Consider the following 12,635-nt stretch of genomic DNA (forward strand, 5'->3'; position numbering starts at 1 on the left):
TTGCCAAATACAGCTATGCAACTCTTAGTAATATGAAATATTATGTGGGAATGGTTCAATTATTTTATAAGTCAGTTAAGGACTATTTCCTTTTATTTGGGCAAGAAATGTTTTGGCTATTATATAGAAAATATGATCATTCAAGGATAAAATGCACTTTACTATATGGGTAAAATACAAACAAATAAGTAATATATTAATACTTAAATAAATGATTCATAATGATGAATATATGCATTCATCCTTTGTTGATCTCAATAGAACTTTTGTATTACATTTATGTGTCATAATGTCTGTGAAATGTTAATAATGATGTGTTAAGTTTAGTTTGGACTTGTGAGTTCAGGAAAACATAAAATCCTTAAAAAAAAATATTAAAACAGAAATGAGTCTAATTATTATAACAGGTTGTTACTTATTTGTAGCTCTAGCCAGTGGGAGTTGCTTAGCCAGTTAATAAAGAAGAGAATTCTTGTGCAAATTTTTCTTTATCTCTGGATCCACTGTGACAACCCCTAAAAGAAGCAGCCCATAAGACAAGTGTAGTATTATTTGATATGAGGCATATCATTTAATGTCTGTACAGTATATTTAACAGACTGCAAAATAAAGTACAAGTGTATGTATGCTATATAACAGCCTTGTGTCCTTTGTTTCAACATTCCCATTAATCAACCCTCGACTCACTTATCAAACCTTGTTTGAATACATTAGTAATTGTAGAAATTTCAACTTGTGCAGCACACGGTGCACTACAACTGTGAAATCCAGTATTGTGATTTTTGGAATTTGAAAAAAAGGCCTCCAAAGTCACTGCTGGTGTTTTAATATTTGTCTAGACATTTAGAGTTCTTATTTATGGCATTTGGCAGAGGCTTTTATCCAGAGTGACTAAGTTGTCTCGGGTATATGGCTGAGCAATTGAGAGTTAAGGGGCTTGCTTAAAAGTATTGATGTAGTCATTTAGTTTGTTAATATTGGGTACTTATTTTTCATATGCAAATCAAATTTGCAAAGGCATTTTAATAGAATTGTGGATGTGGATGTAAATGTGATTGAAAGATGCCATTTTTTCATCCCCAAGGTGGCACTATTACACACTCATTGAAAAACTGACCAGTGGGTGTGTTTATGTGGCGCACAGTTTAATGTATTAGTTCACTAAAAATTATACCAAACTATAACAGAATATAACATACCGTTGAGAGTGTTAATATTCTAGAAGGCTAGATGTCAAGTCAAGTTTATTTTTAAAGCCTCTTTACAATGAACATTGTCTCAAAGCAGCTTTACAGAATTTAACAGTGAAGGTAAACGATGTGTATTTATCCCTGAAAAGCAAGCCATGGTGACTGTAGCAAGGACAAACTCATTTCGATGTTATGAGGAAGAAACCTTGAGAAGAAACCAAACTCAAAAGGGAAACCGTCCTCATTTGGGTGATATCAAGAGTGTGATTATAAATCTTTAAACAATACAGAACACTGGAGCGTGAGAACTAACATGAGCATTGGAATGTAATGTAAACTCTGGAATGTAAGATTATGAGTAATGTCCTTCTACATTCTTATACAGTCATTTGAGATTATGGAACCAGGAGCTACTGAACAACTCATAAAATAGCTCAACATTTGTGATCATCATAGATCCAACACCAGCTTTTCCATGCCACTCAACGGTGTCCAATGTCAAAATTCCACATGAAGTGGGCTCCAAATGGAGCTGGTACGTGTCTAGATGGTTTGGGATGTTTGCTGGCTCGACATCTACTTTTTTAAAGGTCCATAATCTTCATGAGGTGGGACGTGACTAGAGCTGGTGCAACCTCATCACGTCATCACGTCACTACGTCACTATTGACACAAAAACACTAAAACTTGTAAATAAAAGACATTAGTTGTCCATAGCAAAAGTAATCAAACAAAACCCAGAATAACTCACTAGACAGAAACAACTCAATAATTAAAGCCTAAACTTCCAAAGGTGACATCGTTGACAGCATTGTGCAGCTTGTACAGGATACAGCCGCACTGACAGAAACAAACAACACGAGAAAAGTAAAAGGAAACAAGAACAAAAACAAACAGCCTAAACAAAAACAGTAAATTAACAAAAGTAGCAAAAACAGCAGCTTGACCTGAAGTTGACTGTCCAGATCAGGACAATGCTGAAACAAAGAAAATAGCATTACCACTGGCAATCAGCCGATTAAGAATAAAAGAAGAAACAATATCCTGACCTACATACCTACACACAGAAAACAAAACAATTTGCCTTCTAAGATAGAAACAGCTTCCTACCTGTGAACCTAAGTTGTAACTTAAGCTGGGAATGGATGCCCATGGCATCAGAAACAAGCTAATTACAAAAAAACTAAGTTAACTTAGATCAGATATGGCCACACACGGCCCGTTGGGTTTATTAATCCGGCTCACCGAACGTGACCAAATTCTATTAAAATAGGTACGGGTAAACATTGTTCAATTTACCTTTCCCCTGTAATGCCCACATTTCCCCTAAAGATGTCGCACTTCAGCTCCATTGACGTTTTTCGCGTGCAATACTCTCTTCTTCTCTTTAGAGAGCTTAATCTGATACTCTTTAAAATACTGCGACAATTTCAGACAAACACCTCGGATCTATCCTGAGAATTGCCACAACAAAACTTACTCCAGACTTTGATGAACTGGCAAAATAAGGAGTTCAACAACATGTATATGTATATGCATGACCCGGCCCCTCTGTCAAAATTTAGAACCCATTGCGGCCCGTGAGTCAAAAAGTTTGCCCATCCGTGACTTCCATGGCTACAATGATTTAGCACACAGTACAACCCCTAGCTTGACAACAGGAACAGGTAACCAAAAAGGGTGGGAATCAACCGACCTTCCTACACTTAGTTTCTGGGCATTTAAATACAAGTAAAAGTACTACAACTAGACATCCAATTAACCACCTGTGAGGCAATACAGCACCAACACACAGGGAGTCGCTATTCTACTCTGTCACATTTAGATGTTACTATGTCTAAATATAGTGTGTTTATATGTCTTAGTCATATTGTTTTTTTTAATATATATTTCATTCACCTATTTGGTTGTATTGCATATATTAAAATGTTGGCTTTAAACCAGATGTTAATACCAAACATTTTACACAAAATGCTGTATATAAGAGTGAAGTGGACAGTAATTAGCTGCATAAGCAGATTTTCTGAGTAAGAATGATAAAGAGCAGTTTGCAGGGATAGGACTTTGCATTTGGAATCTAACCAAGATTGCAGTCAGCATTTCAAGGTCTGGCAGATTCAGGCTGGAGAAGCATTATCATAATGAAACTTTAATTAAGGTTTTTAGTTTTCCTTCCTAATTATGGATGTTGCTATTTTTATTTTGCTGATACAAAAGGATACATGTTTCATTGCTTGCATTTGGGCAAAAAAGATGTTTTACACAATTTTGGCATAGACAAATAACTATAGATATTGGTTACTATTATTATATCCCATGTCATCTTTAACCCCTGACTTATACATTTTAATCCAAAGAAATTTTGTAAAGCTACTTTATAAAAAAAAGATTTCATATTTTTTAGATCAAATGTAATTGAATTTATAAAAAATCTAAATGTAAAGTTATTTATTTACTTTGACATTTACTTTGACATTTATAGAATGTCTGGTTTATTTGAGAAAGTGAGATATGACTAATGTGCTATGCTTGTGTTTTGTACACCTGCTTATAAAAAAAATCATGATTTTACGAATTCACGACTGCTTATGCATTTTAAAAATCCGAGAGAAGAAAGCAGAAAAGAGTGGGAACAGTAATTCACAATAACCTGGGGCATTTAGGGCAAAGCTGATGATTCAAAATGACAATATATAATAAGAAGCGCGGTACAGTGTTAAACAAAGGTCTTTACTATACAATCAGTCTTATTATTATTTATTAACTAGTTAGCCATGGCTTTGACCTTTGTGTGGCAGTTGCACCGTGACTCGATTACAGACACTACATTTCTTGTTAGTCAAAAATTCAATTCAACTTTTAAACCTAATCAGTAAAGACATTAAAGCCCAGAGCAAAGGCTAGTTATAGTGGGTAGTTCGTTCCACACCCGGAAAAATGTTGATAGGTGCACTTTCATATAGAGGTTGCTCTAGATAATGGCCACAATGCCTACCAAATGCCAAAAATATAAATGTACATGTTTGAATTCATGTTTCCCAGTGCCAGCAGCACTCATGCAGCCCCAGACCATGATGCTACCACCACCATGCTTGTAGGCAAGACATAATTTTCTTGGTACTCCTCCAGAGGGTGTCACCACACATGCTGGACACTTAATTCATGCTCTTCGACAGATTGTCTTTAGCAAACTGTTTGCAGAGCTTTCTTTTGAGCCAGCTTCAAAAGAGGCTTCCTTCTGGGATGGCCATGCAAACCGACTTGTTGCAGTGTGCGGCTTATGGTCTAAGCACTGACCATCCACTTCTGCAACCTCTAAAATCATGCTGTCAGCACTCATGTGTCTGTTTATTGAAGCCAGCTTCTGCACCTGACACACAGCTTGAGGACTCAACTTCTTATTAATCAACCCTTGCGAGGCCTATTCTGAGTGGAACCCGTCTTGGAAAACCTTTCGAATGATTCTGCCCACTGTACTGTAACTCATTTCAGGGTGTTACTGTTCTTCTTATAGCCTAGGCCATCTTTGTGGAGAGCAACATCCAGTGGTTGAACATCCAGTGGTCCGTATAAGATAATTGTACTCAAAGCTAATACAAGATACACAAATGATGAATAGGACATGTGGCTTTGCATGGTTACATGACATGCAGCTGTTATAACTTAATGTGTACTTACGCCAGCTATTTAGACAATAATGCATACAGTATATAATGCATACACTTTCAGCCATAACATTATAACCACCTGGTTAATATCGTGTAAGATGGTGGACAGGGTGCAAGAATGCAGTAGCCATAGTTCTCACAAGGTCAAGAAAATATGATCACATAACCCTAATCTTATCGTCCATATACTGGCTACCTGTTAAGTTTTCAATCGACTACAAAATACTGCTTCTCATTTATAAAACATTAAGTTTAGCTCCCAATTATCTTTCCAGTCTTCTAACACGCTACAATCCGTCACGCTCTCTGAGATCTCAAAACTCCGGACTTCTAGTAGTTCCTTGAATAGCAAAGTCCACTAAAGGTGGTAGAGCATTTTCACATTTAGCTCCTAAACTTTGAAATAGTCTTCCTGACAGTGTTCGGGGCTCAGACACACTCTCCCAGGTTAAGTGCAGATTAAAAATGTATCATTTTAGCAAAGCCTACACATAGCAAACATCACATCATATTCTTGATACTTGCTCCAGAACATCTGATCACATGCACATTATCAACTTGTGCTGTTAATATCATTCACAGCAGCTATGCTAATTTTATTACCACAATGACTAAAAGACTGTAGAAAGATCATTACTCATAATCTTACACTCCAGTGCTCATGTTAGTTCTCACTCTGCAGTGTTCTGTATTGTCTAAAGACTATAATCACAGTCTTGATGTCACCCAAAGGAGGATGGGTTCACCTTTTGAGTTCCTCTCAAGGTTTCTTCCTCATAACATCTGAGGGAGTTTTTCCTTGCCACAGTCGCCATGGCTTGCTCATCAGGGATAAATGCACACCATTCACCTTAACTGTTAATTTCTGTACAGCTGCTTTGAGACAATGTATGTTGTGAAAAGAGCTATAGAAATAAACTTGACTTGACTTGACAGGGGTCTGCATCAGCAGTCTGACTGGTCTGTAGCTACATAGCCCCATACACATCAAGCTGTGATGCACTGTGTGCTCTGTTGTCTTTTGATAGTGCTTATAGGGCACCCATATACCCCTGTTGTTGGTTTACCAGTTGTCCTGCCTTTGGTCACTTATTGTAGATACTAACTACTGCATAACAGGGACACCCCAAAGCCCTGCTCTTTTAGAGATGGCCTGACCCAGCTGTCAATTAAACACAATCGGGTGCTCCGATTCTTACAATTGCTCATTTTTCCTGCCTCCAAATGATCAACTTTGAGAATGGGCTGTTCAAATGCAGCCTGATATATCCCACCCATGAAAGGTGTATTTGTAATCAGGCGATTAATGTCGTTCACCTCTCCTCTCAGTAGTTTTAAAGTTATGAAGCAACAGTTGGTGAAATGGTTCTTTATTATTTTACAGAAGATTCTCTGAGACAAGATGACATGTGGTTGATGGATGGTGATGGTGATGACTCTATTTCTAATAAGCCCCTGTGTCGAGCCACTAGACCTGATCATCTTGAATTTTTGAGGATCACACCACCAGAGGATGATATAATTGGAGAAACACTGTGCTATTCAAAACATGAGCCAGCGGTACGTAAAACACATACACACCACACACACACACACACACACACACACACACACACACACACACACACACACACACACACACACTCGTCACTAAAAAATAGTAACTAGTTACAGTTACTCGTTACATCATTCAAAAAGTTGATTATATATATATACAGTGGGTACGGAAAGTATTCAGACCCCCTTAAATTTTTCACTTTTTGTTATATTGCAGCCATTTGCTAAAATCATTTAAGTTCATTCTTCTTCCTCATGAATGTACACACAGCTCCCCATATTGACAGAAAAACACAGAATTGTTGACATTGTTGCAGATTTATTAAAAAAGAAAAACTAAAATATCACATGGTCCTAAGTATTCAGATCCTTTGCTGTGACACTCATATATTTAACTCAGGTCCTCTCCATTTCTTCTGATCATCCTTGAGATGGTTCTACACCTTCATTTGAGTCCAGAAATGTTTGATTATACTGATTGGACTTGATTAGGAAAGCCACACACCTGTTTATATAAGACCTTACAGATCACAATGCATGTCAGAGCAAATGAGAATCATTAAGGTCAAAGGAACTGCCTGAAGAGCTCAGAGACAGAATTGTGGCAAGGCACAGATCTGGCCAAGGTTCCAAAAAATTTTTTGCTGCACTTAAGGTTTCTAAGAGCACAGTGGCCTCCATAATCCTCAAATGGAAGACGTTTGGGACGACCAGAACCATTCCTAGAGCTGGCCGACCGGCCAAACTGAGCTATCGGGGGAGAAGAGCCTTGGTGAGAGAGGTAAAGAAGAACCCAAAGATCACTGTGGCTGAGCTCCAGAGATGCAGTCGGGAGATGGGAGAAAGTTGTAGAAAGTCAACCATCACTGCAGCCCTTCACCAGTGGGGCTTTATAGCAGAGTGGCCCGACGGAAGCCTCTCCTCAGTGCAGGACACATGAAAACCCGCATGGAGTTCTCCAAGATGGTGAGAAATAAGATTCTCTGGTCTGATGAGACCAAGATAGAACTTTTTGGCCTTAATTCTAAGCGGTATGTGTGGAGAAAACCAGGCACTGCTCATCACCTGTCCAGTACAGTCTCAACAATGAAGCATGGTGGTGGCAGCATCATGCTGTGGGGGTGTTTTTCAGCTGCAGGGACAGGACGACTGATTGCACTCAAGGGAAAGATGAATGCGGCCAAGCACAGGGATATCCTGGACGAAAACCTTCTCCAGAGTGCTTTGGACCTCAGACTGGGCTGAAGGTTTACCTTCCAACAAGACAATGACCCTAAGCACACAGTTAAAATAACGATGTAGTGGCTTCACAACAACTCTGTGACTGTTCTTGAATGGCCCAGCCAGAGCAATGACTTAAACCCAATTGAGCATCTCTGGAGAGACCTAAAAATAGCTGTCCACCAACGTTTACCGTCCAACCTGACAGAACTGGAGAGGATCTGCAAGGAGGAATGGCAGAGGATCCCTGAATCCAGGTGTGAAAAACTTGTTGCATCTTTCCCAAAAAGACTCCTGTCTGTATTAGATCAAAAGGGGGCTTCTACTAAATACTGAGCAAAGGGTCTGAATACTTAGGACCATGTGATATTTCAGTTTTTCTTTTTTAATAAATCTGCAACAGTGTCAAATATTCTGTGTTTTTCTGTCAATATAGGGTGCTATGTGTACATTAATGAGGAAAAGAAATGAACTTAAATGATTTTAGCAAATGGCTGCAAAATAAAAAAGAGTGAAAAATTTAAGGGGGTCTGAATACTTTCCGTACCCACTGTATATATATATATATATATATATATATATATATATATATATATATATATATATATATATATATATATATATATATATATATATATATATATATATGTGTGTGTGTGTGTGTGTGTGTGTGTGTGTATTATTTATATATATATATATATATATATATATATATATATATATATATATATATATATATATATATATATATATATATATATATATATATATACACACTCTATTTCTGACATAATGTCTTAAGCCCCTGGTCTTTAACCTGATTAGCTTAATGATTATACAAATGCACATGAGACAGTGGATAAATTTAATGGAGTAAAGGTAAAACTTTGATTTGCAAAACAACACTTTTAACTAACAATGTATGTATGTATGTATATATATATATATATATATACAGTGAGGAAAATAAGTATTTGAACACCCTGCTATTTTGCAAGTTCTCCCACTTAGAAATCATGGAGGGGTCTGAAATTGTCATCATAGGTGCATGTCCACTGTGAGAGACATAATCTAAAAAAATAAATCCAGAAATCACAATATATGATTTTTAAACTATTTATTTGTATGATACAGCTGCAAATGAGTATTTGAACACCTGTCTATCAGCTAGAATTCTGACCCTCAAAGACCTGTTAGTCTCCCTTTAAAATGTCCACCTCCACTACATTTATTATCCTAAATTAGATGAACCTGTTTGAGGTCGTTAGCTGCATAAAGACACCTGTCCACCCCATACAATCAGTAAGAATCCAACTACTTACATGGCCAAGACCAAAGAGCTGTCCAAAGACACTAGAGACAAAATTGTACACCTCCACAAGAATGGAAAGGGCTACGGGGAAATTGTCAAGCAGCTTGGTGAAAAAAGGTCCACTGTTGAAGCAATCATTAGAAAATGGAAGAAGCTAAACATGACTGTCAATCTCTTTTGGACTGGGGCTCCATGCAAGATCTCACCTCGTGGGGTCTCAATGATCCTTAGAAAGGTGAGAAATCAGCCCAGAACTACACGGGAGGAGCTGGTCAATGACCTGAAAAGAGCTGGGACCACCGTTTCCAAGGTTTCTGTTGGTAATACACTAAGACGTCATGGTTTGAAATAATGCATGGCACGGAAGGTTCCCCTGTTAAAACCAGCACATGTCCAGGCACGTCTTAAGTTTGCCAATGACCATTTGGATGATCCAGAGAAGTCATGGGAGAAAGTCATATGGTCAGATGAGACCAAAATAGAACTTTTGGGTCATAATTCCACTAAACGTGTTTGAAGGAAGAAGACTGATGAGTACCATCCCAAGAACACCATCTCTACTGTGAAGCATGGGGGTGGTAGCATCATGCTTTGGGGGTGTTTTTCTGCACATGGGACGGGGCGACTGCACTGTATTAAGGAGAGGATGACCGGGGTCATGTATTGCGAGATTTTGGGGAACAACCTCCTTCCCTCAGTTAGAGCATTGAAGATGGGTCGAGGCTGGGTCTTCCAACATGACAATGACCCGAAGCACACAGCCAGGATAACCAAGGAGTGGCTCTGTAAGAAGCATATCTAGGTTCTGGTGTGGCCTAGCCAGTCTCTCAGACCTAAACCCAATAGAGAATCTTTGGAGGGAGATCAAACTCCGTGTTTCTCAGCGACAGGCCAGAAACCTGACTGATCTAGAGAAGATCTGTGTGGAGGAGTGGGCCAAAAGCCCCCCTGCAGTGTGTGCAAACCTGGTGAAAAACTACAGGAAACGTTTGACCTCTGTAATTGCAAACAAACAAATATTAACATTGACTTTCTCAGGTGTTCAAATACTTATTTGCAGCTGTATCATACAAATAAATAGTAAAAAAATCATACATTGTGATTTCTGGATTTTTTTTTTAGATTATGTCTCTCACAGTTGACATGCACCTACGATGACAATTTCAGACCCCTCCATGATTTTTAAGTGGGAGAACTTGCAGAATAGCAGGGTGTTCAAATACTTATTTTCCTCACTGTATATATATATATATATATATATATATATATATATATATATATATATATATATATATATATATATATATATGTGTGTATGTATATATATATATATATATGTGTATGTATATATATATATATATATATATATATATATATATATATATATATATATATATATATGTGTATGTATATATATATATATATATATATATATATATATATATATATATATATATATATATATATATATATATATGTGTGTATGTATATATATATATATATATATATATATATATATATGTGTGTATGTATATATATATATATATATATACACACATACACACTGGTGATCAAGATTAGAGTACAATTTATAAACAATTGAACAATTCTGAAATAATGTCATCTTCACTGCTCAACAGTTGAAGGAGTTTTTGTCCTGTCTATACCATGCTACCAGAACACCTTTTCCACAAATTAACTAAGGCATTTCCAAAAAAAAACATCATTTTGCAAAAAACACACTGATCAAACAACAATGACTGTAGCATGGAAAAAGATTACAACAAAATTTTCTGAAGGTTACAACAGTCAGCAATTAGTAGGAAGTGTACAGGCTTCTGCTCTTCAGCACATCTGCGGCCACAGGACAGCACTAGTCTCTCACACTGCTCTGGTGTGATTTTGGTCCACTCTTCTTCCAGTCTCCTCCACAGTTCGGTGACTGTAGTGGGTTTCTTGGCCATAACTTTGTCGCCAAGGATTTTCCAGAGGTTCACTATTGGGTTGAGATCAGGACTCTGAGCAGGCCATGTCATTATTTTAATGTTTTCAGTTTCAAGGAACGGCTTTACCCGTTTTTCTGTGTGACATGGAGCGTTGTCCTGCATGAACACTGCAGGCTGATTGGGTGATGAACGCAGGGAAGGAACCATATGTTGTTGAAGAAGGTTCTGATAAACATTTGCATTCACTCTGCCATGTACCTGTATAAGAGGCCCATCTCCTGCTGCAGAAAACATGCCCCAAACCATGACACTTCCTCCTCAACTTTTCACTGAGTTCTTTACACACTTTGGGTTCAGTCTTTCTCCAGTTTGTCGCCGAACATAATGTTTCCCATCGGACCCAAATAAATTAAACTTGCTTTCATCACTTAAGTGAACTTTGGACCAGTTCTCCTCTGTCCACACAACATGCTCCTTAGCAAAGCTTAGTCTAGCCTTTTGATTTTTTCTGCTAATGAGGGGTTTGGTCACTGCAGAGTGGGCTTTCAGTCCAAATGCTCTTAAACGTTGAGACACTGTATGACGAGACAGATCCTTACCCTGTTCAGCGCTGAACTGGTAAACAATCCCAGCTGCAGTCTGGAAACGATTGCCCATTGAGATCCTCTGCAGTATCCTGTCCTCTCTTGTATTTGTCTTCCGTGGACAACCAACCTTCTTGGCGGACTTGAATGAGTTTGTGATGTTGTAAAGATTCAATATTCTTGAAATCACAGATTTGTAAACGACCAACTTTTTCTTGCTATGGCTGATAGGGTCATCCCATTGGCCTTCATCCGGACAACCTGCTGCCGGAGGCTTTCAGTCACTTTAGAACGGCCCACCATCTTGCAGAGTCAGTGAAACTGGAAGGTAGGCTGCCAGTTAAATAGGGGTTGACAGATAATCAAGGAAATTAGCACCAGGTACCAGATTAACACCAATAACTGGGAGGTATCTGAAAGTGTTCTCTAATTTTGATCAGTGTGTTTTCTGGAAAATAATGTTTTTTTTTGGAAATGCCTTAGTTATTTTGTGGAAAAGGTGTTCTGGTAGCATGGTATAGACAGGACAAAAACTCCCTCAACTGTTGAGCAGTGAAGATGACATTATTTCAGAAATGTTCAATTGTTTATAAATTGTTCTCTAATTTTGATCGCCAGTGTGTGGCGATCAGAAATATTTATTAGGTGGATGGAAAGGTATTTGGTAAAAGTGTGATGGGGAAATAAAAACAAAAACACTGGGGTATCGTAAATGGAAGGTGTATTGAAGTATGTACAATACGAAGCACCGGGACAGACTTCAGAGTGGACCAAGGCCAAAATAATAAACAAAAAGCACTTCGGACATACACTAACCACCTACAAATAAAACCCAAAATAAAAAAGACAAAACACTTCCCTAGCTCCCTCACCAAAAAACAGGGAACAAACACACCCAACAGAAATGGCAGCCACACCTCTACTACCGGTGAACAAAACAACAAATAAAAAACAGGACAAGGCAAACTTGGAGTCAGAACAGGCGTAGGTCAGTAACAGAAAATCACAAAAACGGACAGAATAACAAGCAAAGCGAGCGTTGGCCAAGCAAGCTCCCGAATACCAGCTTCCCCTGGACTTTATAGGCCTCCTCCTGGTGATGTCATCAGAAGGGAAGAGGGTGTGACTTTAGTTCACAGGACTGCAGTGAAGACCTG

At 38.0% G+C, this 12,635-nt stretch overlaps 1 protein-coding gene across 2 annotated transcripts in view; it reads left to right on the forward strand.

Moving 5' to 3' along the window:
* Positions 1-12,635, forward strand: part of LOC310731171 (formin) — an 84,375-nt gene that overhangs the window by 9,796 nt on the left and 61,944 nt on the right. For both annotated transcript variants that reach the window (XM_083550572.1, XM_083550573.1), the window contains exon 3: positions 6,243-6,418. In XM_083550572.1, the coding sequence (XP_083406698.1) occupies positions 6,243-6,418 (176 nt within the window). The remainder of the gene's footprint in view (positions 1-6,242; positions 6,419-12,635) is intronic.

The sequence above is a fragment of the Silurus aristotelis genome (assembly GCF_946808225.1).
Source record: "Silurus aristotelis genome assembly, chromosome: 9".
NCBI classification, from domain to species: Eukaryota; Metazoa; Chordata; class Actinopteri; order Siluriformes; family Siluridae; genus Silurus; species Silurus aristotelis.